At 36.0% G+C, this 27,450-nt stretch overlaps 2 protein-coding genes across 3 annotated transcripts in view; one reads left to right on the top strand and one right to left on the bottom strand.

The window, feature by feature from the left end:
* Positions 1–595: 595 nt before the first annotated feature.
* C10H11orf58 (chromosome 10 C11orf58 homolog) lies at positions 596–22,891 on the bottom strand. The gene is made up of 5 exons (XM_020904643.2): positions 22,684–22,891; positions 17,491–17,574; positions 3,539–3,599; positions 1,919–2,028; positions 596–1,199 (listed from the first exon to the last, which is right to left on the bottom strand). The coding sequence occupies exons 1-5, from the start codon at positions 22,744–22,746 to the stop codon at positions 972–974; spliced, it is 546 nt and encodes a 181-aa protein (XP_020760302.1). The 5' UTR covers positions 22,747–22,891; the 3' UTR covers positions 596–971.
* A 50-nt stretch (positions 22,892–22,941) lies between these two features.
* The window catches only part of SOX6 (SRY-box transcription factor 6), a 765,792-nt gene continuing 761,283 nt past the window's right edge, over positions 22,942–27,450 (top strand). For both annotated transcript variants that reach the window (XM_070473416.1, XM_020904495.2), the window contains exons 1-2: positions 22,942–23,079; positions 24,983–25,117. The gene's annotated coding sequence lies outside the window, so the exon portion shown is untranslated. The remainder of the gene's footprint in view (positions 23,080–24,982; positions 25,118–27,450) is intronic.

Raw genomic sequence — 27,450 nt, 5'->3', positions numbered from 1 at the left:
TGATAAAATCAAAGCAATACTCCTTTCTGTAAGATAATCAGGATAACAGCACTGGGGTAAAATGAAGAGAATTTGTTTCAGATTCTTGTTCAATAAGCCTGTTCCTCATTTTTAGATAATGAGGATAAAGGTATTACAACCAAATATGGGAAACTGTTTTCTCTTTATTTAAGCACTAGGAAGGAAATTAACTTTGGTCACATATTACCTTAAAAAAAAAAAAGTTCCATTTTACATATTCCTAAATAGACAGGACCAAATGATCAGAGAAAAAAGTTTCTTCTGTAAAAGTTGGCCAATTTTATATTAAAAAAAAATCTAACATACAATATCATTCAAATTATATAAAGACTGCTTGGGATCATAACATTCCAAATATATGACAACTGCAACCCCAACCTAACAGGTGTGAAAAGTATTTGCTCTCATGTTGCTTTGGTCCGAAAGACTAGAGCTGAATCAGTAAGAGTAAACTAAGTTCCTAATCTTTTGCCAGCATTAATTTAGACTGTTATTGGCAGCAGAAATATCCATGATGAATAGCTCTACTATGAGAAAGTATAATAAAAGAATATTTCCCATGAACACATCACAGTACCAGATAAAACTTTTATAAGAGAAAAACATGAAGAAACATAAACAGCTACCACACAAAAAATACTGTTTCCCCCATAACTATATCTGAAGGGGTAAAAAGGTGATATCAGAGATTTTTGATGATGCTAACATGAAAAGAAGTTGAGTATTGTATTTATTTCTTATTTTATACAACTCTTACTCTTTACAAAAATGGTTATAGTCATGCCCATAAAAGTGTAACCCATGGCATCTGAAAGCAAACACTCTTTGTAATTATTTAAAAGGGCCTTTTTAAAAATTATAATACAAAGGTCTGTGCTCTAGAAGCAGTCCTCCACTGTGCATTATAACAATAAGGCTTACTTTTAATACAAAGACCAAGTGTTTGGGAGTTATGAGCCACTGGATTTAACAAACATCATCTTATAGTTGCTTTTTGCATCTTTTTTGTTTTTGGAATCCTCCACTTCATCAGGGTGCTCAGTAGCTTGGAGCTCTTCAGTAGATTCTTCTTTCTCTGACTCTGAATCACTTTCAGAGTCATCTGGACTTTCAGGATCAGGTGAATCATCATCATCGTCATCTCCAGCCACATCACCTTCTCCATCATGATCATCTACCTAAAAATATCAACCAAAAGCCTATTAAAATAATCCAGTACAAAAACTGGAAAAGAACCTCATTTTTGTCTCACTCCCTAGCCATTATATTAACAGTTTAAGAACAGAGGCTGCCTAGGGAAGAACTGAGGGCTCAGGCACCTCTAGCTGTTTTATAAACTGGTACTTGAGTAGGATTTTTGCTTAAGAAAGGGCTCTGAAGACCACACCACCTTTCCTTCCCTCCCTAGTTTGAAATTAACATTGTCTTCCTGATGGAAACAATACTTTTTAAGAACAAGGCAAGTTAACCACTGATTCACGGGAATGCTGAAAACAGTTAGAAATGTTTTGCATATTACATTATTTTGGAGTAATGAGCCAGTAGTTATATGGAACGAAGTGACATAGGAAACAACTGAGAAAACTCTCCTAATGAGTATTTACATGAAATATTTTATCTAACTTGTGAGTACATTGTTCATGCCTACTTAAAATGTGCCCTAATGATTCTCTAAGCAGAATGTACATTAAGCTAGTATCAAAAAACATATTTCAAAAACTCTCAATATCTCTTCTCATTATCTACAAAGACCTAGTTTGGCATATAAAAATATTTTAAGTAACTATATAAAGAGAGGTTTCTACATAGGATTCTTGGTTGCTAGAGTAATTTAACAGAAATAAGTGATATCAAGTGGAATTATCTTTCCACTTAATTAAAATATGTTAATTACTACCTCACTGAAGCCAAGTCCACAATGTCGTCGATATCTTCCTGATAATTTGCTGTCCATACTTTGTTGATATTGAGACTCCAGTTCTTCATTAATTTTCTTGTCTTCTTCCCCTGTATGTCCAGTGTACTTTGATTATGTTTCAGTCAAATTAATAAAAATATTTGATTACACAAAAAACCCATAATACAGATGCTATTATATTTAGGGCTGATTTCTCTAACTGAGTAATCTTACAGTGAATTTTGTGAATGGGTTGATATGCCATACATAGTTACCCAACAGACAAAATAGTAACTACTCAAACTAGAAGCTGTTTTATTAAAGATGAAAAAATTTTCCATGTAATAATTCAAACCAGATAAAGAATTCTCAGAATTGCCTAAAGTTTAGATACTGTAAATATTAATTACTAAGGACTTTGGGTGTCATGTTTTAGTTAATATGGTCTAATAATGGTTCTTCTGAAAGTGAAAGTTTCCTCCTAGTCATAGAAAAACACCTCCAACAAACAACAGCTTCTGTCTTTGAACACAAATAATGAAAAGGCACATAATTCTGTTCAGAAAATGGCTAAATAAAATGACCTTGGAATTGGCTCTCCTTATGCCTTTCTTTGCATATCAATTTACTGAACCAATATATCATGTGACATTTGACATATACTTTTAACATATAATCTGTTGTAAGTTATGAAGCAGAATATTAAACAACCATCTATAAACTTACCACCCAAGGACTAAAATATTACCAATACCATTGGAGCTTTCTGTACATGGCATTTTAATTTGTAAATACAAGAAAATAACTTCATATTTTAAAAGGATAAGTGCAACAGTTAAATACATTTCCATTCTGCTAAAGTTCAGACTCTAGCCTTTTGTAGCAATGCAGATTAATTTGAAGTAACTGTTCAACAACAGAAAAATAAAATGCCTATTAATTTCTAAAATATGCTACATAATCTAGGTCAGTATAAAGTTAATTTAAATGATGTAAGTAAAGCTTTTCTTAAATGTATATGGGTATTGTGCTCTATTGTTAATAATGTCCAAGATCAGGGTCAATATTAAATGGGAGTAAAATTTTCAGCACACTGAATTCAAATCCAAATTCTAATTCATTTTCAGTTTTTAATTTAACCCCCCCCCAAAATTAAAAGAAAAATTCATTTCTTCAGGTCTTCCAATGAGTTTATGCTCTTCAAAGATCTCAGAGCAAAACTTAGTGAATAAACTAAAAACCAGTATAATATGCCAACTATAACACTGTACAGTAAATAGTATACAAAATATATGTAAACTCTAGAAACTACAATTGGCAAGATGAGGCATAAAACCTAACTACAATTAAAATACTACATGTTGTAAATTTAGTAAAAATGAAAACAGAAACAAGTCAGGTTCTTGGTTAGAATATCATATTAATGTAAACTCTTTCAAATCCTTCATCAGAGTATACACTGTTACATGATATATGTAACATGTTTACATATACAACATCATGTTAATCATCAGAACTAATCAACAATTATACACAGAAGTTAGAATATCCCAAAATATATACAAGTATTTCACATTCCAAATTTAGCACCTCCACTTTAATTATATTTTACCTTCTTACCTGTGCGGAAGTGAGATGTGGATTTGTGATCTCCTATAACAAGACGACCAGTATGTTCTTTCTGTGAGAAGAAGGAAATGTATTAGAATTTGAAACCACAGATTTAACATAATTATTGCCTATGTGCCTGATGCTGAACTTACATTCTTGCATGGATAGGGGTGGGGAGGGGAAACAAAATTAGTAAGTAAATTATAGTTCTGTCTGAAGGCAGTGTCATTACAATAAACCAAGGAGACGATGGGCACAGAAAGTATGTAGATTTTAAATAAGATAGACAGATAACTAGAAAATTGGATCAATTTAAACATTTTCTTTTCTAAAATGCCAATTAAGAGTTGTTTATGTCTCAGGCATATATCACGGAGAAAAAGCAAATCAGATTATTTAGCTAAATAAAGATAATGAACAAAATGATAGAAATCTAAAATATAAAAAATAAGAATCATCACTACTTAGCAACAGACCATAAACAGCTAGCTTGTTACTTCTGACTACCAAAAACACTCTTTCAAACTATGAAAAAGCACATAATTTAAAACAATTTAGTTCTATACAACATAAAGATAAATCTAACTCAAAGTTCCCAACTCATTAGCTTACATAATTAGTCTCAATTTATCAGTTCCAATCCATTCTTTATGGTTCATACTTAGTTTTGAAACCAAACGGGAGCCTGTGGGGCTCCTGGGCACAGAAACCTTTCTGTGTCCCTAATTTCCTGCTTGTAGGAAAGAGACTCCAGCCTTTGTGACCTTCCTTGAGTTCCAAAGGGCAGATTCAAATAGATGCTAAACAGAGAAGGGAGGGGATGCAGAGTGAAGAGCAGTCAAGAAACAGTGTAGCCTTTGTGCAGGGTCTCAGTTCCATCTCAAGAAATACAAATAACAGAATCTCCGAGTTCTTTACAGAACTAAACCCCACAAACTCATTCCAGATTAAAGGAACCAGAGAAGCTCTCCAAGAGACCACCTGAGGCCAGATTACAGGGATCACAGAAACTCTGTATCACCTGAGGCCAGATTAAACAAGTGTAGGTCCTGTACACATCCTGGACACCAATCAAAACCCCTACAACAAGGTGACGACAGCAAGCATACACTGAGGAAAGATGCAGCAATCATCCATACTAAAAACAGCCTTCACACCAAAAATATTAGACTCATGGGCTATACAGGGATACTTCCACATAAAAACAACCCTTTAAGACCATAGCAAAAAACCGTTTCTCCTAAAATTATAGAGAAACATAAGTAAAATGAAGAAACCAGGAATTGCTCCCAATTAAAACAAGAGAAATCCCCTGGACGTGCAATGAAAAACCTCTCTCCAGTATACTAGACCTCGAGTTCAAAAAGATGATAAAAAAATAAAGGAGTTAAAAAAAGCTATCAACAAAAATGCAGATCATTATAACTAGAAACTATAAAGAGAAACCAATTAAAATTAGAAAACACCTGCTGAGACAAAACCTGAGCTAAAGCCAATAACCAGCGAGCTAAACAATGTAGAAGAATAAACAAATGATCTGGAAGACAGAATAATGGAAATCACCCAATCGGAACAGCAGACAAAACAACAAGTGGAAAAAAAAAAAAAAATGAAAGCAATATATGAGATCTATGGGATAAAACAGAGCGAGTCAATCTACATGTAATAGAGATCACAGAAGAAACAGAAAAGGGGACTGAAAATGCATTTGAAGAAATTGTAGCTGAGAACTCCCCAAACCAAAAGGAAACATATTCAGGTACAAGAAACAAAAGAGAGTCCCAAACAAGATGAACCCAACAGACCTACACCATGACATTATAATTAAAATGGCCAGAGTTAAAGTGAGAATTCTAAAGGCAGCAAGTAGGAGTTCCCTGGCAGCCCAGTGGATAGGATTCCATACTTCTACTGCAGGGGCCAGGGTTTGATTCCTGGTCAGGGAACTAGAATCCCACAAGCTGTGCAGCACAGTCAAAAAAGGCCCCGAAAGAGTTACTTACAAGGAAAACCTCGTAAGTCTATCAGCTGACTTCTCTACAGCAATGCTGCAGGACAGAGGGAGTGGCAACATAAATTCAAAGTCTTAAAAATCCCACAACCTAGGATACTCTACACAGCAAGATTATCATTTAGAAGGAGAAAGAATTTTTCAGACAAGCAAAAACTAAAAAAAAAATTTTGAAAGCAATGATAATTAACATGAATAGCAAAAGGCTTCTTTAACAGAAAGATGTAAAAGAAGACAGACATCAAAATCATAAAATATGGGGGAGGGAAACTAGAAAATGTAGATTCTTATTGGAATGTGCTTGAATCTACGACTACCAGTCCAAAGCAATGAGATATAACAATGGGTTAAAACCATTTGAAAAATGAGAAAGACTAACAATACTCATATTTATACCCTTAACTCTGTCCTAGGCAACAAGTTGAGGCTGCTTCAAACTGGCAGTGTTCACAGTATTTTCTTTAAAACTCATGCCAAGGGTACAATCAATCTAACCTAGTACATTTCTTTCCTCATATGGTATTTGGTGTGTAACCTGGCAGAAAGCATTTTCACATTTCTTAAGTATGAAAATGTTTAAACCCATAAATATTTAGGTACTTGTTCAAATTGTTTGTTTAGTTTTTTCACTAATAAATCTGATATATGTAATTTTTGCTATAAGAAATTTTATTTAAAAAACACCTTGAAAAACAGGGTAACTACAAAACAAAAGCAAACAACAAATTCACAAAAACCAAAAAAAAAAAAAACCAAGAGAACTCAAACGTAACACAAACAAAAACTATCAAAGCACAACAGGACAAACAAAAAGAAAGGAACAAAGAGAAATACATTCTCAACTGGAAAAGAAGGTTTGAAATGGCAACAAATATCTACCAACAACTACCTTAAATACAAATGTACTAAATGATACAATCAAAAGAATGCAGACTGGACTAAATGAAGAGGCTACCTACCATAATGTTGCCTACAAGAGACTCTAGGGTGAAGGACAGACAGATTTGAAATTGAGAGGATGGAAAAAATATTTCATGGAAATAGAAATGACAAGAAAGTGGAGGTAGCAATACCCATATAAGAAAAAACAGACTTTAAGACAAAGTCCATAAAGACAAAGGATACTATAAAATAATAACAGGATCAATACAAGAAGAGGCTATTACAGTTGTTAACATATACACACCCAATAAAGGAGCACATAAATGAATAAAAACAAAACACTAACATAGGGAAGAATTGATGGAAATACAATAGGAGACTTTAATATCAATGGACAGATTTTACATAGAATCAATGCAGCAACAGATCCTAAATAACACAACAGAACAGTTAAGACTCAATTGATACTTATAGGCCATAACATCCAAAAAATCAGAATACACATTCTTTCCAAGTGAACATGGAACATTCTCTGGGGTAGGCCACATACTAGGAAACAGAACAAGGTTTAACTAATTTAAGAAGATAAAAATTATTTCAAGGGTCTTTTCTGACCACAATGGCATGAAACTAGAAATCAATGACAGAAAGAGAAACAAGAAAAAAACAATTATATGGGGACTAAGCAACAAACCAAGGTGTCAATGATGAGATCAAAGAGAAAATTTTAAAATATCTTAAGGCAAATGAAAATGAAAACGTGGCCAGACAAAATCTGTGGGATGCAGCAAAAGCAGTCCTAAGTAAGACATTAATAGCAATATAGGCCTCCTTAAAAAGATAAATCTCAAATAAACAAGTTAACCTACCACCTAAAATATTTAGAAAACCAAAACAAAACCCAAAGTCAGAAGAAGAGGGTAAATAATAAAAGATGAAGAGGGTAAATAATTAAAGATGAAAAGGAAACAGGGCTTCCGCGGTCCCTCAGATGATAAAGAATCTGACTGCAATGCAATAAGACTCAGGTTCAATCCCTGGGCTGGGAAGGTCCCCTGGAGAAGGGAATGGCTACCCACTCCAGTTTTCTTGTCTAGAGAATTCCATGGGCAGAGGAGCCTGGTGGGCTACAGTCCGTGGGGTTGCAAAGAGACAGACATGACTAAGACTAACAATTTCACTTTCAAAGAGAAAACAGAGGCTTTTTAAAAATTGGGGGGGGGGGGCAGAAATCAACCAAGAGCTGGGTTTTTTTGAAAGGGTAAACAGAATCAACAAACGTCTGGCCAGGCTCACCAAGAAGAAAAGAGAGGACCCAAATAAAATAAGAAATGAAACAGGAGAAGCAACAACTAATATTGCAGAAATACCAAAAAACCTTAAGAGAATACTATCAACAATTATATACCAACAAACTGGACAACCTAGAAAAAATGGACAAGTTTCTAGAAACATACAACACACCAAAACTGAATCAAGTAGAAACACAAAAATTTCAACAGACTGGACACTAGAAGTGAAACAGAATCTGTAACTTAAAAAACTCACAACAAACAAAAATCCAGGAACTGACGGCTTCTGAGGAATTCTAATAAACATCAAAGAACTTATTCCACTCCTTTTCAAACTCTTCCAAAAGATTAAAGAGGGGGGAAATTTCCCAAAGTCATTCCGTGAAGCCACCATCACCCTGATACCAAAAACCAGACAAAGGTAACACACGAACAGAAAATTACTGGCCAATATCACTGATAAACATAGATGCAAAAACCCTCAACAAAATACTAGCAAACTGAATACAATAATACACTACAAAGATCATGCAACATGATCAAACAGGATTTATCCCAACAATGCATGGATTTTTCAATATCTGCAAATCAATCAGTGTGATATACGACATTAATTGAAGAATAAAAAACTACACGATCCTCTTGTGAATGAAAGATATGGCCTGCCATATCAATAAATAAAGGATATTTTGGCCATCAAGTCAGCAGCCACCCCCAATTGTGCACCCTGAGGGAATTTGGGATGGAGAAAAGCAGGATACTGGCCCTAGGTATCTAAGGTGCGTATCAGAGGAATGATTTCAGTGAGTCCAAACTCTTATATTTTCCCATTAAATCTTCCCCGAAAAGCATTAAATTCATTAACTTGACATGTCTGGTTTTCCTTAGTTTCTTTAATGAACAGTAATCTTTTGATGTTTCGACTGTCTACAGTTTTTGTTGCAAAAATGTCTATATATCCCTTACATCTTTGGAGGAGTAATTCAGAGCAATATGAGAGGCTGACTTAAGTCCACAGAAAATCTGCCAAATAAAACATAATTCTCAACTTTTAGGTTATGTATTTTTTCCAGTGGACAGTTTTGGTGACCAGAAAGGGACACAGAGAAGACGCCTCTTTCATCTGAACGCTGTGAGGAACTGAGGCCTTGACCACAGAGGCCTTGTGCCCATCCGTCTCCTTAGGGAGTGCAGACGAATTTGGATGAGTCTCTTTGGGTGAGTCTCTCTCGGTTCCTGATGATGATGAATTATATTTGGTGGTGTCTAACAGGTGCCTCAGAGAAGGCAATGGCACCCCACTCCAGTATTCTTGCCTGGAAAATCCCATGGACGGAGGAGCCTGGTGGGCTGCAGTCCATGGGGTCGCTACGAGTCGGACACGACTGAGCGACTTCACTTTTCACTTCCACGCATTGGAGAAGGAAATGGCAGCCCACTCCAGTGTTCTTGCCTGGAGAATCCCAGGGACGGGGGAGCCTGGTGGGCTGCCGTCTATGGGGTCGCACAGAGTTGGACACGACTGAAGCGACTTAGCAGCAGCAACAGGTGCCTGGCTCCCCCTAGGTGAAAGGTACTAAAGTGCCCTCTGCCTGAAAGACGCTGGGAGAACTCAAAGACAAGACACTGGGGCTTCCTCAACTGAAAACATACTGAGCAGTCCTGGCTGAATGGCTGGGTGAAGAGGCTGACCTGATTGATGTTTTCCTCAAAGTGGCTACCTTAATAAGAATCTGTTGGGATAAAAGTGCAGTAGTAAATCTGAGAGGAATTCAACTTTAAAATAGGAAACAGACTCAGAGAAATGAGGGGCGTCAGAAAGCCAGCCTCTGACTAATACTCCAGCCAGATTCATGTACATACATAACTCACACCTGCAAGTAAATAAAGGAGTCTTGCCCTGAAAACAACTAAATGGAACTCGTTTATTGTATATGCACTTAAGTTAGAAAAAGTCAGCTTGGAAAAAAAAAAAAAACAAAACAGAATTCTGATGTTAAAAAACAAAAGCCCTTCTAGGGGGATTTGCATTTATTTTTTCTTCTGTGTCTTTGAGATATAAATGTTTTACCTGATCTTCAGGCCTTTTCTTTTTGTGTTTTGAGCACTTGGTCCCTGTCATCCAAAAGGTACACATATGGTATACATTTAGCAGCCAGTTAAATAGACTGAGATTCTGAGCAGTCTTTTGTCTGAATTTACCAACTCACAGGGGCTTTTTGAATTCTTAGCCTTCACTGCATCACTCGTTGAGTGAAGGCCTTTACTTTCTTAGCCTTATTTCTGAGAATAAACTTTCTGGGTCTGTTTAGGTGGCATCAGTCCCACTCTCTTGTGGAGAACCCTCTTGTGTTATTGGTTTAAGTTACTATTAAGATATATCTCACAACAAACAGATGATCGATCCTTTAAATTGGAGAAACTTCTAAATATCTAAAATTTTAGAGAGCTCTTATTATAAACAGGATTCCCTGGTGGCTCAGTGGTAAAGAATCCACCTGCCAATGCAGGAGATGCAGCTTTCATCCCTGGATTGGAAAGATCCCCTGAAGAAGGAAATGCCAATCCACTCCCGTATTCTTGCCTGGGAAATCTTGTGGATTTTGGCGGGCTACAGTCCATGTGGTTGCAAAAGAGCCAGACATAACTCAGTGACTAAACAACATTATAAATACGTGTTTTCTTGATACCTATGGGGAAAAAAATTAAAAGGTAGAAAAAAAACAGTATATAATGGTTAACTCTAAGAACACCCTTAGTTTAATAAACACAAAAAACTAGTTTGGGGAATCTTATTTTGGTTTCTGCTTCCCCTTAATGGATCTTACAGATGCTGATAAAAGCATTAGATTAATTAATATTAATTAGGTTGATTAACAGAAAAACAAGAAAAAAATCAAAGGAAAGTCTAGAGACTATTTCCCAACAAGGTAAAAATTTTAAAGGAATTTATCCCAAATGGATAAAGAAATGTTTAGATAAATGATTATTTTAAAATGGGATAAATATGTCAAAGGGATTAAAACAAAAGATTCTCAAACAACATTACCTAAGGTTCAATGTGTCAAAGGGATCCTCGCCACAAAGTACTGGTCCCCAACAATAAAAGACCTCAAGCAGGTCTGCTCTATTTACCTCTGTTTAATATATATATATATGTATTTAAAGGGTGGAAGAAAATTGCACTGAGATCCTGATCAACAATTACTTGGGGAAATGAGCCAATTTATCAACTTCAAAGATTGAGAAAAGGGACCGAGTCACTTGTCTCAACCCCTCAGTGAGGACTCCAGAGACTTTTATACAAAATAGATAAAATGGTAGGAGGATAAAAGAAAGGAAAGCTTCTAGGACTCCCTGTAAGACCAAGACTTCCTGACTGAGTCCTAATAAAAACTAGAGTCAAAGGTATTAAAGTTGACAGAATTGAGGTGAAAGTTTATGAAAATTGATATTTATGTTTACCAGTATACAGAATGCTACATAAAAGACAGTTCATAATTGCTTACTTCATAGGATTCACTAGAAAAAGCTTTTAAGAGTTAAGAATCCTAATTTAATACAAAATTAAAGCTACTACAAATAATTTTTTTTAAAAAGTCCAGTATGCTAGAAAAGATGTGTATTAACAACAAAAGAAGTTCTGAGGATTAGATTTGCATTTTGATAAGAGAAAAGAAAGTAACTCTTTCCTAGAAGTGATTAGTTGTAGATGAGAAGAGAGACAAAATAATATAGAAAGTGATGGAAGGTTTGTGGAAAAGGAACTCTGAGTAAAGAATTTTGTACATGGTCAGGGCTGACTAAAATTAGACTGAATTACATAAATGGATTTTTCTAATAAAAGCTGGTACATGACTGAACTTGTTTCTTCTCTCTGTTGAAAGAATAAAGTTTTCTTAGAAAACTGCTTTTGACAACAGATTATGTGAGTTTCTTTGCCTTTAGGTGATCTATATTTGCTTTGAAATCTTTTGTCACTGTGTTTTAAGTACTGTTTCAGAATGACCTATGATCCTATTTGACCAAGTGTTGACAGTATGGACAGACTTCCCAAACATCAAATTCTAAAGTTCTCCTGAGCTCCAACTAACTCTGGGATGCTTCAAAGGGACCAAGACACCTCAGTGAGCAATGTCAAACTAATTAGGCTTATCAGGTATGTTAAATTACTTGAGAAGCATTGTCATGTAATTAGAGATGAACCTTATGTTATATTGTATGGATGCCATTAATAGATATTCCAAAATTTACATGAAATTACTAAAAATCTGAGATGCCCTGGTATAATGTTATCATTATAATTCTACTTATTATCTTAAAATGTTTTATGTTCACAGATATACCCAAGTTCACTGTCAACTGCATTGTAGTCAGTTCTTTAAACCATGCCATTTTAAGTCCTGTCATTTATGAACAGTCACTGTTTTCCTCTAATGCTTTTATAAAATGAAGATCTTCAAGAAGATTCATAAAAAGAACTTTTTAAAAAAATGTAAGTTTCTGGTAATTTTTAGATCATACCACTGAAGTAAGTAAGAAATGACAAAACTCTCATGTAAAATCTGATGACTTCATCCAGATCAACAGGCATTACATGGGACTGAATGAAATAATAAACATATAACTATGACTTTTTGGGGGAACATACTAGCTTTTCGTCTTTGTTTTCCAGAAAAACTTTTCCTCTATTATTCCATGATCTACAAGTTGATCAAATATTCCTTTGTTTACAAAAATAAAACATTAGTTGTTTATACTCTGTCTTTCTCTGCCGTGAAAGTGAAGTCGCTCAGTCATGTCTGACTCTGCGACCCCATGGACTGTAGCCCACCAGGATCCTCAGTCCATGGGATTTTCCAGGCAAGAATACTGGAGTGGGTTGCCATTTCCTTCTCCAGGGGATCTTCCTGACCCAGGGATTGAACCTGGGTCTCCCGAGTTGTAGACAGACGGTTTACCGTCTGAGCTACCAGGGAAGCCCTTCTCTGCCGTACTATGACCTTATTAATGTTACCAACTATATTAATTATCCTGTCTAGTTTATAAGATTATCTATTGCATTACCTAATGTGTAACCAGGTCTCCAAAAAATTAATGATGGCAAAGTTATTAATCTTACCAACCATATTAATTATCTTGTCTAGTTTATAAGATTGTTTCTTGAACTACCCAATGTGTAACCACATCTCCAAAAAATTAATGATGGCAGAGGTCTTAAGACAGTTAATCTCACACTCACACACATGACTCCCTAGCACCGTTGGACAAAATTGGTCACAAAGTGCCTCTCAAATGTCGGTTGAATTTATAATCAAGAGGAAAGAAGAACTATGAATGAAAAATGTAGCCATGTCAGTAAACAAAGGATGCTGTAGCCATCAAGCTAGCAGCCACTGCATTCACTGCATTCACCACTTTGCTCCCGGTAGAGATTCAGAATGTAGAAAAGCAGGATACAGGCCCTAAACAGTTAAGATGCCTATCAAAAGAATGATTTCAATGAGTCCAGACTTGTACCTTCCCACATGAAGTGTTAAATTCACTAACTTAAATATCGGATTTTCCCTAGTTAACAGTAATATTTTGATGTTCCAACTAATCTGGTTTTTGCTACAAAACTGGCTTCTCCCTTACCTCTTTGGAGCAGTTGCTCAGAGCAATCTGAGAGGCTGCCTTCTGGGCTTAAGTACTCAGAAAATCTGCTGAATAAAATAATTTTCAACTGTTACGTTGTGCATTTTTTTCAACTGACAATCTCAGTAGATAAAGAAAAAACTTTTGCTAAAACTCAACATACATTTATGATAAAAACTCTTCAGAAAAGTGGGCACAGAGGGAATCTACCTCAACATAATAAAGGCCATATATGACAAACCTACAGCTAACATAACACTCAAAGGTAAAAACTTGAAATCATTCCCCCTAAGATCAGGAACAAGACAAGGATACCCAGTTTTGCCACTTTTATTCAGCATAGTATTGGGAATGCTAGCCAGAGCAATCATACAATAAAAAGAAATAAAAGGAATCCAAATTAGAAAGGAGGAAGTAAGCCTGTCACTGTTTGCAGATGACATGATACCATACATAGGAAATCCTAAAGACACCAGCAGAAAACTACTAGAGTTCATCAATGAAGTGGGTAAAGTTGCAGACTACAAAATTAATATATAGAAATTGGCTGCATTTCCATACATTAACAATGAACTATCACAAAGAGAAATTAAAGAAACAATTCCACTTACCATCACATCAGAAAGAATAAAATACCAAGGAATAAACCTACCTAAACAAGCAAAAGAACTGTATTGAGAAGCCTAAAAGATGCTAACAGAAGAAATTAAAGACAACAGAAACAGTGGAAAATATTCTTGAATTGGAATAATTTATATTGTTAGTGACCATACTTCCCAAAGCCATCTACCAATTTAATGCAATTCCTATCAAATCACCAATGGCATTTTTCAAAAGAACTATAACAAATAATTTTAAAATTTCTGTGGCCCCAAAGAGCCAAAACAATTTTGAGGAAGAACAGTCAGAGGAACTGCACCCTCATTTCAGACTATTCTACAAATTTACAGTAATCAAAACTGTATGAAACTGGCACAAAAACATACATAGATCAATGGAAAAGGATCAAAAGCCCAGAAATAATCCATATACTTATAAGTCAATTAATCTATGATAAAAGAGGCAAGAATATGCAACAGAGAAACAGTCTCTTCAATATGTGGTGCTTGGAAAACTGGAGAGCTACATGCATATGAATGAAATTAGAACATTCTCTAACACTGTATTGAAATATAAACTTGAACAGGATTAAAGATACAAGTAAATTGCAGCACTATTTATTTCACCTGTCTCTTAGAGTAACAGAAATAAAACAAAAAAGTAGGACCTAAAAAAACTTGAACTTAAAAGCTTTTGCACAGCAAAGGAAACCATAAGCAAAATGAAAAAACAATCTATGGAATGGGAGAAAATGTTTGCAAATGATGAGACCACCAAGACATTAATTTCCAAAATGTACAAATAGTTCCTATAGGTCAATATCAAAAGAAAATCCTGACCCAATCAAAATACAGGCAGAAGATCTAAACAGACATTTCTCCAAAAAGACATACAGATGGCCAAAAGGCACATGAAACAATGCTCAACATCACTAATTAGCGAAACTCCAATCAAAACTACAAGGGGGTATCACCTCACACTGGTCACAAAGGTCATCATCAAAAGATCTACAGACAATAAATGCTGCAGGGGATGAAGAGAAAAAGGATCCCTCCTCTGGTGCTGGTAGAAATGTAAATGGAGAACAGTATGGAAGTTCCTTAAAAAACTAGAAATAGTTACCATATGATTCATAAATCCCATTCCTGGGCATATATACGAAGAAAACTACCTCAAAAAGATATAAACACCCCAATGTTCATAGCAGCAGCATTTACAATAACCAAGTCATGGAAGCAACCTAAATGTCCATCATTTAGGTGAATGGATAAAGAAGATGTGGTGTGTGTATATATATATATATATATATATATACACATATAGGAATTATATATATATGTACAATAGAATACTACTCAGCAATAAAATGAATAATGCCATTTGCAGCAACATGGACAGATCTAGATATTATCATAGTAAATGAAGTCAGACAAAAACAAATATATCACATGTGAAATCTAAAAAAATATACAATGAACTTATTTACAAAACAGAAACCAGACTTATAGACAGAAACCAACCCTTGGTTACCAAAGGGCAAGACGGGTGGGCAGGATAAATTTGGAATTTTAGACACAAACTCTTACATATAAAATAGACAAACAATAAGGTCCTACTATATATATATACATATATATATGTATATATGTATATATATATAGCACAGGGAACTATATTCAGCATCTTGTAATAAACTATAATGAAAAAGAATCTGAAAAACAGATATAGATGCATAACTAAATCACTCTACTATATATTTGAAACTAATACAAAACTGTAAATCAATTATACTTCAATTAAAAAAAAAAAGAATACCAACTGAAAAAAATATTGTTCACTAAAATTAGTGGCTCAGTGGTGAAGAGTTTGCCTGCCTTTCAAGAGACTTGGGTTCAATCTCTAGGTCAGGAAGATCCCCTGGAGAAGGGAATGGTAACCCACTCCAGTATTCTTGCCTGGAAAATCCCATGGACAGAGGAGCCTGGTGGGCTACAGTCCATAGGGTTGCGAAAGAGTCAGACACGACTTAGCAACTCAATAACAGCAAAACTGTTCATTAAAATTTGACTCTGCAAAGCAATCTTTTTTTTTTCCCCACTTATTTTTATTAGTTGGAGGATATAAGCAATCTTAACCAATCAAGTGTGAAGATATACAGTAGATAACAAATCATCCTATTGTGAAATCATACCACATTCTCCATACCCAAAGATGATACTCCTGAAAAGCTTCAAGCATTAATGTTTATTGCCCTACATATTATTAGCACAAAAGCAAGTCAATAATTAAGTAGATGCTCCTTTAGATTGCAGGAAATATGTAACAAGATTTGAATATATACAATGGCATCGAGTTACTCTAAGATGATAGCACCGTGACTAAAATATCAGTTATAATCTTTGCTATCAAAGAATTTAATGTATGTTATACCCATTTATCAGGAGCCAAATTTTTTCTTTTAAATTGTTCAATCTGTCCTCCACCTTACTCCCCTCCCTCCTCTTTTACTGAGATATAACTGACCACTGGTGGTTAAATTTGATACATTTTATGTTAGGCTGTTCTTTCAAGGTACTTAAAGAAATTTAAGTCTACTAGATTGAGTATACTCCCTAAACTATTACTTTATATATCCTCAGAAAATTTATTTACATGAACCAAGAGAAACTTCAGACTACTTTCTATGACAAATCACAAATTATTGGAAATCTGGACAAATGTAGATACAAATGCTTCCTTTGTATAGGTCCTAACATCTTACATGATCTTTCCCTATGCCCAACTCCACTGTTCTAGTCTGGCTAACTCTTAATCCTCTCAGATTCAGATCAGTTCTATTTCTGGGAAGCTTTCTTGTGCTGCTAAGCAAGAGTTAGCTTCCCCTGTCTGCTGATTTTGCAGCATGTGCATAGCTTTTCCATAGTAATTATAATTCTATATTGTCATTATCTGGTATCCTCCAGCACATGATGACTCCAAACATGTGTTACTGATCTGTGTGATCCCATCCTGCTCCTCCAGGACCTAGGACAGTGCTTGGCATGTATTAGACAGTCAACAGTCATTGGTAAAATGCATGAATGCATCCTCATATGAATAAGAAAAACAAAGGCAAAGGACAGAATTCAAGTTTTTGATAAAGGCTATTCCTTTGGCCACTACTTAAAGAGCTGGACAAGCTATAAAATACGAAAGATTATTCTTTGTAAGATTGACCAAATGGTCTGCCCAAAAGTATCAAATTGTTAGGATAACAGATGGCAAATCACAACTTTTGCCTTTTCTTTCTTCCACAGGAGTCTACTCAAACAAATTTTTTTTCTCTATATATCTCTAAACACTATCACCCAGTGGCACAGAGAAACCTAGAAGCAGCTCAATTAGGTCAGTTATAGTTACAAAAAACTAAAGTAATCAGGCAGACCTTAAAATGTAAAGTAAAATGGAATCCGAGTGTATTCATTCTTTCTCACTTAACATACACAAAAAGGGCATTATTTTCACAGAAAAGATAAAAATGTATTCTGTCTGATGCTTACCTTTCCTGCTCCCATAAGTCTCAAGAACTTTTGCTTTCTTTCTTCATTACCTAAGTCTGCTGCCTCCCAATTGCTAGATCCAAGCTGGAAAAGAAACAGACCAATTAATCTTTTCTGTGTAATAATAAATATTAAGAAAACTTAGAAAGAGTCCACTAGTAAATCCCAAGTTTCCTCCTCCCTCCCACTCCCATCAGTTTTCACTATAAACTAGACTCATTCTTGATTAGGAAGTTAACCATATGCATTATATTTGATTTAAAAAATACTTTTTTTCTGTTACTATAAGGCAAACTCCTTTAGTTCTTTTGAAGCCAGAGATCTGCGTTTCAAAAGTTTACACCTGTAAGAATTACCTAGAGGGCTGGTTAAAACACAGACTGCTGGACTGTACCTCAGGAATTTCAGATTTAGTACTTCTGGGGTGGAGCTCAAGGATTTATTTCACTTCCAACAAATTCTTAAGAGATGCTGATGATGTTGACCACACTTTGAGAGCTGCTTAGAGCCTTACAGGGCCCTAGGGTACCTAATACTTTGAACCTAGAAGACTGCCACAGCTGTTAACTGAAGTTAAAAACTGGCTATAGTAACATTCTAAAGAACAGTATAACTTCAGGGTCAATTGGACCCATTTTTACTTTCTTTTTTGAATAGCTTCTGTTACTTCTAAGGACTAGTATGTTAGGACTTTTATTCCAAAGAACAAAGAGAATATTTACTGTTTTTTTAAAAAAAGAACAGAACAAAACCCATCCTATCTTGTAATCATCAAATGGGTCTACTGAACCTTTTTATAAATCTAATAAATAATATGGAATCCTAGCAATATTTTTCCCTACATCTTAAAACAAATGTAAGACTCATTTCATTATAATTCATTAATCATTCCCAATTATGCTAAAATGACTAAAATAATAAGAAAAGTTATCCCACTGTGTTGTCTAAAGAATTGCATCATCTTTCAAGAAGACATCCCCTCTCTATTGTATACTTTAACTTTCTTTGGACACAGTTGAAAATTTTACATTTCTACCCATAATGGCAACTGAGTTAAAACTAGAAACTGACAGGAGGTATTTCATAACTATTACATGAATTAGAAGATGAATCGGAGAAGGCAACGGCAACCCACTCCAGTACTCTTGCCTGGAAAATCCCATGGATGGAGGAGCCTGGTAGGCTGCAGACCATGGGGTCGCTAAGAGTCGGACACCACTGAGCGACTTCACTTTCACGCATTGGAGAAGGAAATAGCAACCTGCTCCAGTGCTCTTGCCTGGAGAATCCCAGGGACCCAGGGGTGGGGGCGGGGGGGCCTGGTTGGCTGCCATCTGTGGGGGTCGCATAGAGTCGGACACGACTGAAGCGACTTAGCAGCAGAAGATGAATGCAAAATGATGAGTAGGGTACACACTCTAACGATAATGGCAAACTTAACTGCAAAAATCTAAAACTATGAGTTTTGGGATGATGACATACTAGATTTTCCCCAACCCAGAAGTCAATGAGAGAGAGAACTGTTTCCAACCTGGAAGTCAATGTGAGACAAAGAAAAAAGACCAAAAAAGAAATATGATACTTTCATCTAGAAAGCCATTCAACAGGCTTCATCTTGCAATATTGCAACAATAGCCTGGACCATCCCATTTTTTCTAGAGATATGTAACAATTTCCTCTTTTATGATATTTGTACACCAAAATTTATTTGATATAGTTTGTAAGTGGACAAATATTAAGGGCTGGTGACTAGAAGGAATACAGAAATGAAAGCATTCACTGAGTTGATCATTTCAGTTGAGTTTATAATCTAAAAATGAAAGTGCTGTATAATTATAGAGAAAAGAAGCCAACCCCCTTTCTACACAAAACTATGAAAAATGAAAGCGTTTCAAAAAAATTCTTCAGGTATCATATTTTGATGATGCAAATGCAAGAATTAAGATAAAGCTAATATCTATTATAAATAGATCTGAAATCTGAAATTATGTTTCAGTTTCACACATGATAACTGATAAAACAGTTAGCTATATTCAGAGAATGCTAAATATTTTGGGTATGCATGTGTATATACATATATGGTGAAAAAATCAAGAAAATTTGGTTTGTTATGGTTAAGTTCTAGAATTTAAGTTATTAGAATTTCTAATAAAATTAGTTTTACAATCTTTTTCTTCTGAAAATTATTCATAAAAGACCATTAGAATAATGCATATGTAAAACAATGATAGTCATCCTTTCTGGGCATAGCAGAGTTGAAATATCTGTCTCATACTGGACACCCACTTATGGTTCTTCTCAATTCCTTTCGGTGTCATGCTCTTCTGATTCTGGCCATCTAAGTCCCCAATCTTTACTTCTTCCCACTTGACATCTCATATTTTTTCATAGACTAGTTAGTTCTTAAATATTTCTGGCTCAGTATAGTTAAGAAAAAGAAACCCAAAACAAAAAACAAAGTATTAGTGAAGCTTAAGTTCTGATTCTCACTAAACACTTGTTCCTTGGACCTGATATTTAACTTTTAAGTTTTAATTCTCCATCTGCCCAAAGAGTCTTTTTTGAAAGGCTGTCTTAAGAATACCAGCACCTAAGAATTGCATACTGTTTCACAACTTACAAATCATTTTTCATTTACATTCTCTCAAAAGTCTATTTATTAATAAGGACACTGAGGCAAAGAGGCTAACTGACTTGCTTCCATCCTCTGCTCTTTCCACATCATACTCTGTACATGATCAAATGAGAAAGGATATATACAAGTAGTATGAACTACAGTTATAAAATATGTAGAATTAATTTAAAATAATTGTCTAAAAAAAAGCAAAACTTCCCCAAATTTCCTATTAAAAGAGCAAATATCTTCAATGCCTTACATAAATAACCCTATCATCTACAATTTATAATTCTAATTAAAAAAAAAAAAAAATCATGAAGTCCTTCCAGTTCTTCTTTCCAGGTCTTCCCATACAGTAGAAAGTACCTTGCTCAAGTGCTGCTCTCTGAAAAGCACATGGGTGCCCATACATTCTCCACCAGTTACTAAAGTCGACCTCCCTATTCATCCTACTTCCTAAAAGACAGCTTTCATTTCTCCACTCCAATCAAACCAACGAAACCATTTTTAAGTTGGTTTCATCCTTAATACACTTATTATAGAACTGCAGTCAATTTACCTCCTCTTCAGTACACACTGTAATAACTCTTACCATTTATTTCTACAATTGTCAGCATTTTCCTAGAGTTGGATTCCATGATTTGTTACCACCAATAAACATGAGGTGAGAGGGCAAAGAAAACTGATAATCTTTTAGGTCAGAGGCACATTAGAAACTGTTGACCACTTACATTTGATTTTCTAAACTTAGACATATATTTTAAAAATTTAAATGTGTATTATTCTTAAAATATTAAAAACACAAGCACTTAAAGATAACTCCCAATTACCAACAAAAATAAAAATGTTAAAGAAACTGACTCAAAAATAACTGTCAAGGGACAAGTTACTACTGTATTGCACTAAAATACGCAATTCAGTTCAGTCCCTCAGTCGTGTCCGACTCTTTGCGACCCCATGAACCGCAATATTTATAGATAATGTGTTAAGGTCCTTGGACTTAATTCTGAACTGCAACTGTAACCATCTCTATCAAAAGGAATGCTTATAGGATTGGAAAAGGTCTTAAAGGTCATGTAGTTTACCCTGATCTCATTGAAAACTGTAGAGATTTAATTATTTAATCGCTTTAACTTTGTTAAATTACCTAATATCGCTAAGAGTTTTCTGTGAAAAGAAAAGATTATTTCGTTGATTCTAGCAAAACAGGTGCCTGACATTCTAGCAATCAAGTCACAGTTAAATACCAGGAGGAAAACAGCGTAATGGTTTTTAAAACAGCACCCAGGTTACTCAAAAAGCCTAGATAAATTCCTGATTAAGTACTGGCTTACTATATTAACAAGAAAATATCTCAAAGCCAGTTGTAGGGAGGAACAGTGGGCACGAATAAATCTCACTATATAATTATTCATCCTCAAATCTTTACTGATTACTTATCTTTCTGCAGAGCTAAAAATCAATTTCCGTAAAGAGCCTTACTATTCTGGACCTAACTCCGCCATTGACCTGATGAGGGATGGGTCTTAACGTCATCTCATTTACTACAACTGATGCACCAACAGAGTTCAATGAGTCTTCTATGCTTCGCAAAGTAAAATATTACCAAAGGCACTGAACCGCACTTTTAGAAAACAAAGAACTCTATACATTCAGAAATTGACAGCGCTTTAAATAACCGAAAGTAAACTAGCTATCCTCCCTTCATCATCCTATCGATAACCTCTCCACCTTGCCCCGCTCCCCAATTTCCCCCTCTACGTTTCCATGGCATTCATCCATTGTATGAAGGACCTAGTTTTAGGTTTACTGGTTACTGCAGTGTCCCTGACACCGCGCTAGGAGCTAGTACAAACGCACAAAAGGCCCAGGATAAACACCATAGTTATTCATCTTTGAATTCCCAACATCTGGCACCGCAGTAAATATTTAATGGTTTACTTCAAGGAATGAATGGCCTGCTATTTAAACTGACAACTGTGGGGGGAGGGAGAAGAGAAGTACTTGACATCAAAACGGGATTCTACATCTCAACGTCTCAGGCCTCAGGACTGTGCGCCAGTTCTCCCGGTACAGTTTTTCCGTTCAGTACTTTCTTGGTTTACTCTTAACAGTACAGTTAATTTTAACCGTTACCATTACGTTGCAAAAATAATCCCGGCCAGAAAATCTGTCCAAATGTGCATGAATATCTCGACTTTATCACAGGAGGATTTTAAGCCAAAAAACCAGCAGGATCTTGCCATCTCCTAGTAGAAACATCCATAAAGAAGCTTCAACAGCCCCCAAATGGGTAAACACGTACACTTCACTAAGCTCTTTCACTTCTCGACCATTCAGAATTTCTTTCCTCGATTCCCCTTCCTATGCAGGTCTCTGCCTCTTAGCGGGTAAAACTCTACAAACAGTTCAACCCTAATTAAGAAAAGAGTACATTTCCCATTCTTCTGGGTCCTCCCCGCGGCCCTCCCTCTTCAGGTCACCTCAAGCGCTTCCTCCGTCTTCATCCACCCTTCCCCGCCTATCCCAATCTTTGGTAGGCCTCAACCCTCCACCACTCCGCCATTGTTATTTACATCGTCGTCTGGGGAGGCTGAACGCTTCACCCCGTGCGGATGGGACTCCCTGGCAGCACTCATCGTTGCGGACACCACAACGGGAAAGGTCGAACCCACTCGCCCGTTCTCCTCAGCCGCGACGCCAGCAGCCTGCCGTCTGCCACCGGCCCAAGCAGCAGCGCCACTCCACAAGGCAGAGTCCCTCCGGGCCTTGTCCTCCACAGACGTCACTGCCGCGGGCGCTCGCTACCTCGGCGCATTCTGGGAGTTGTAGTTTCCTGGTTCACAACATACCGCCTGAACAAAGGAGATGGATGGGTGACTAAAACTACAACTCTCAGGAAGCCCAGCGGCGCCGCCAGCACTGTGTGGCGGGAGTGCCCTCCGAGGCTCCGCCTTCCTCGGCTAGTGGAGGTAGCTTTCCCGCGGATGGGTATGGCGGTGAGCGGCGTAATGAAGCTTCGTTGCTACAGAAAGATAATTAGCCTGGGTTTTTGCATCACTGTGGGACGCTGCCCCTTGTACAAATCCATTCGTTACAGTTAAGCACCTGGGTTTAAATGTAATGTTTCAGGCTTATAGAACCTCACAAGTAGCCTCACCCCCAAACAAAAACCTTTCAGGAAAAAAATATGGCTCCTACCATTTCCCCTGTGGTGTTCGCTATCTCTCGTAGTGAATTTCTAAACCGGCGGGGCTGCTTTTAGAAAATTCCAGACAAACATTTTCCTGCTTTGTCATTCTCACTGGAATGAGTTCAGTATTGGTGTTAAATGCCAGTTAATTGGCCAGTATTGAAACTAGGATCCACCTGAGGAAAATCTAAGCTTTTAATGCTGCTTTATGTGAAGCAGGTCTCCAACCTCGCTTCTGGTATGTAGGTTTTGTACTTTGAGGGCCTTAAGAAAGTGAAGTCCATCTCTGCAAGAAAGCCCTGTAGTTTTTCCTTTTAGGAAATAATTTACTTTAAAAAGAAATTGAGGTGAAATTCACATCATGTAAAATCAACCATTTTAGAGTGTTTAGTTGCCTGCCTGTGTGCTAAGTCGCTTCAGTCATGTCCGACTCTTTGTAGTGGACTGTAGCCCTCTAGGCTCCTCTGTCCGTGGAATTCTTCAGGCAAGAATACTGGATTGGGCTGCCATTTCCTTCTCCAGGAGATCTTCCTGACCCAGGGATCAAACCTGCGTCTTCTGCATTGCAGGCGGATTCTCTACCGCAGAGCCAATGGGGAAGCCTAGAGTATAATTAAGTGTCATGTAATGTATAAACAATGATGTGTAGCCATCACCTCTACCTAGTTCTAAGACATCTTCATCACCCCAAAATGGTTAAGCATCTCAATACCCCTTAAGCAGCCCTTCCCCCTTCTTCCCTCTCTGCACCAACTGCTAGTTTAGTAAGAAAGAAAGCACTAAATGTAAAGTATTAATTGGATATTGGAGTTTAACTCATGGAGTAGCAAGGTATCTGAATTTTTAAGTAGGCCAGAACCTGGCTGAACCTGAACTTCTTTTTCCTTACTTATTCTGAAGCTATCTTACCTTGTTCATAATTTTAATTTTGTTTGAAAACCAAAGTCAGTAAGTACTGTCTGCACAGACAATACAGACTGAAATTGCAATTTGGTATTGAGCACAGCCTATGAAGCTGCTTAGCTATTAGCTTCTGAACTCAGCAATTACTCTAATTTGACTGCCTGTGTGGTCCTATTACTTTCCTAAATTTCTGATGATCAGTGAACGTTTTATAGAACAGTGACTAGTAGAAGAAAGTTCTTTAATTTATGTAGTCTTGTATTAGAATTTTACTCCTTTATTTTGGAAGCAAAGGAGTAACAATTCTAATTAGGAAATATTGTAAAAAATCTAACTGTGACATCCTATATTATAACCAAGCAAGGGCATCTTTATCAATTAGTTCTGTGGTAAAAATAAACCTTAAATCAAGGAGGAGAAGAGTAAACTCACCAGGAGGAAAGGAATTTTGAGGAAGTGGTTGCTTGCTCTTAACTATGAAATTATAACATTTTGTCTAACTCTATGATTCTATAAAATATTTATAAGTTTAACTACAATGAAATACAATTAAAATAGAGAATTTTCTAGAATGGGCTACAGTTCACACTCAAAGATTTTAAAAGACTGTAGTATATATAATTTAAAACTGTTAGTTTTGTTAGTAGTAAATAGGATGGCTGAGTCAGTAATTTACACTGCTAAAAGAATTCTGGAGTAAAAAAAGAACTATCATTAAGGTTGGTGAAAGTCCAGAGAAGGTTAATGATCTAGTGACATGTCTTTTATTTTGTCCCCAGAATTGTTGGTACATGGATGGCTAAATCTTCAAGTTACCATAAAGCAAGATTAAAAGACAACAAATAACATAGGAGATAGTAGAGACTGGATCATTTTATCAGATTCTACTCAGTTTCATCTACAGAAGGCTATAGGTAAGGATGAAAATATGCAGTGTAATAGAAATGCATATGTGGTAGAAAAACTTAGTAATACTCTTCTTCCTTGTTTTTAAAAGCAAGAAGAAGATGCTCTGAAGTACCTTCTTCAAGACTGGGACTGTTCTGTATTTTTTTTTTTTCTTCTGTATCTTCTAGCACAATGCCTACCACAGGATAGTTAGTAAGTTTTTTTGAATTAATATAGGAAATATGAGATTATACAATGCAACAGAGTGACATCTCATATAAGGCCCAGAAACTCTGCAATGTCCTTCTTTCTTGGGTAGTAAGGACAAGGAAAGGAGATCCTGTTACTAAAAGGATTTTGAAATAATTGTCCTAATTATAAAGACCATGTTTTCCTCATTTTTATATACTCAATGCTTAACATGTAGTAGGCATGCAAAAATGTTTGTTGAGTGCATACGTTGATATCCCTCAACAAAGAGGAGTCATAATTGAGCATAGTTAACAATGTAAATAAAAATACTAGACATCTGCTCTTTTACCTGAGATTAAAAAAAAATTTCTGGAGCCATTATTTTAACTATTATTCATTGAATATCCTTTATGCACTGTATACTTTGCTAGGTACTGATCTCAAAGCTTCACAACAATTTGCAAGAAGTTTTATTTTATAGATAAGAAAAGTTAAATACCTGCTCATAATCATACAGCCAATGAGTGAGTGGCTAAGCTGCGATTGAGTTCCTAAGTCTAACTCCCAAAACCCATGCACTTTCCACTGTGCCAATATAATTCAACAATTTATATACAGTGCTTAGTATGTGTCAGGCAATGTACTAAATTTCTGGAAAACCAGAATAACTAATGAGTAACCCCTTAACTAGAGGAGTTTACAGCTTGGTGGGGGGAGAATGATTAAGTAGCACCAGCAAGTTACAGATAAAATGCTCTGGAAGCAGTTCATTTTAGCTGAGGGAAATGGGGGGAAATTCTTTCCCCAAAGTTTTTGAGCTAGGCCTTGGAAAACAGTGGAGCAGGGTGGAGCATGTATTTGGGAATAGTTAGTGTCCTATGTGAATGAAACCTGATAAGCATGAAAGTATCATATTCTGAGAGAAAACCTGGTAGGCTGATCAAAGACAACCTGATCAAAGTCTTAATTTAGGTCTGTTCAGGTTCCCATCATCTGTTTAATAGATACATTCTCCCATCCTTGAACAGGTCCCCAGTTAAATTCTTTTTCTACACCACAGCCAGATCTATCATCTGAAAACGTAATGTAGAGACTCATCTACTCAAAAAATTTCTGGAGCTTCCCACTTTATACAGATTTTAAGTTGATATAATTAAGTCTATAATTAAGGGTCTATATTCTGACCTCAATTATCTGTTCCAATACTACTTTGTATTGGTGTTGTGTGCTTAGTCACTTCAATTGTGTCTGACTTTTTGCGACCCCATGACTGTATCCTGTCAGGCTCCTCTGTCCATGGGATTTTCCCGGCAAGAATATTGGAGTGGGTCCCAGGGGATCTTCCCAACCCAGGGATTGAACCTGTATCTCCTGAGTCTCCTACACCGCAGACGGATTCTTTATCCCTGAGCCACTACCTTTTATTTATCTTTATTAATCTGTCATCACTGTTTATAGCAAAAGTATATGTGCTATCATAGAGGTATGAATAAAGATACATGTCTTACTGTCTGTTCTAGACTGTAAGATTCTTTTGGATAAGATCTAAGCTTAGCACCATGTCTTGTAGATAAACCATGACTCAATACCTTTTTGTGAGGAAGAAGAGCCTGAGATTAAAAGATAGTTTTTCCTCCATAATCTCTTTGCTGTTCTTGCCAATTATAAAAGTAGTATGTTTTATATGAGGCTAAATAAATTATGGTAATGCATACAGTAGACTACCACATATCCATTAAAAAGAAAGAGGAAGCTCTACACATACTAATATGAGACAATCGGTAAGATACATTGTTGAATAAAAGCAGGAAGGTACGGAACAATGTGTATGTTACACTGTATTTGTATTAAAAAGGCAGAAAAGAATTAATATATATGCATCTAATATTTTCACAAAGATACCCAGGAAGTAACTGATAATATTTGTAGCCTCCATGCTTGTGGTGGTGGCTGGGGGACTGAGTACACTGAGTAGCAGTGAGTCTTTTCACCATACTTTCTGTATCTTTTGAATTTTAAATTATTTGAATCTATTAACATATTAAAATTAACCATAAATGAATATATAAGTAAATGAAATTGGATTTAAAAAAAGTTAAGGCCATAGTGCCAGAGTTGTGAGGTGACTAGTGAGTTTCATGGCTTGGCTATCCCCAGATGGCTCAGT

This window comes from Odocoileus virginianus, chromosome 10 (assembly GCF_023699985.2).
Source record: "Odocoileus virginianus isolate 20LAN1187 ecotype Illinois chromosome 10, Ovbor_1.2, whole genome shotgun sequence".
NCBI lineage: Eukaryota > Metazoa > Chordata > Mammalia > Artiodactyla > Cervidae > Odocoileus > Odocoileus virginianus.
This window is presented reverse-complemented; position numbering and strand designations above follow the sequence as displayed.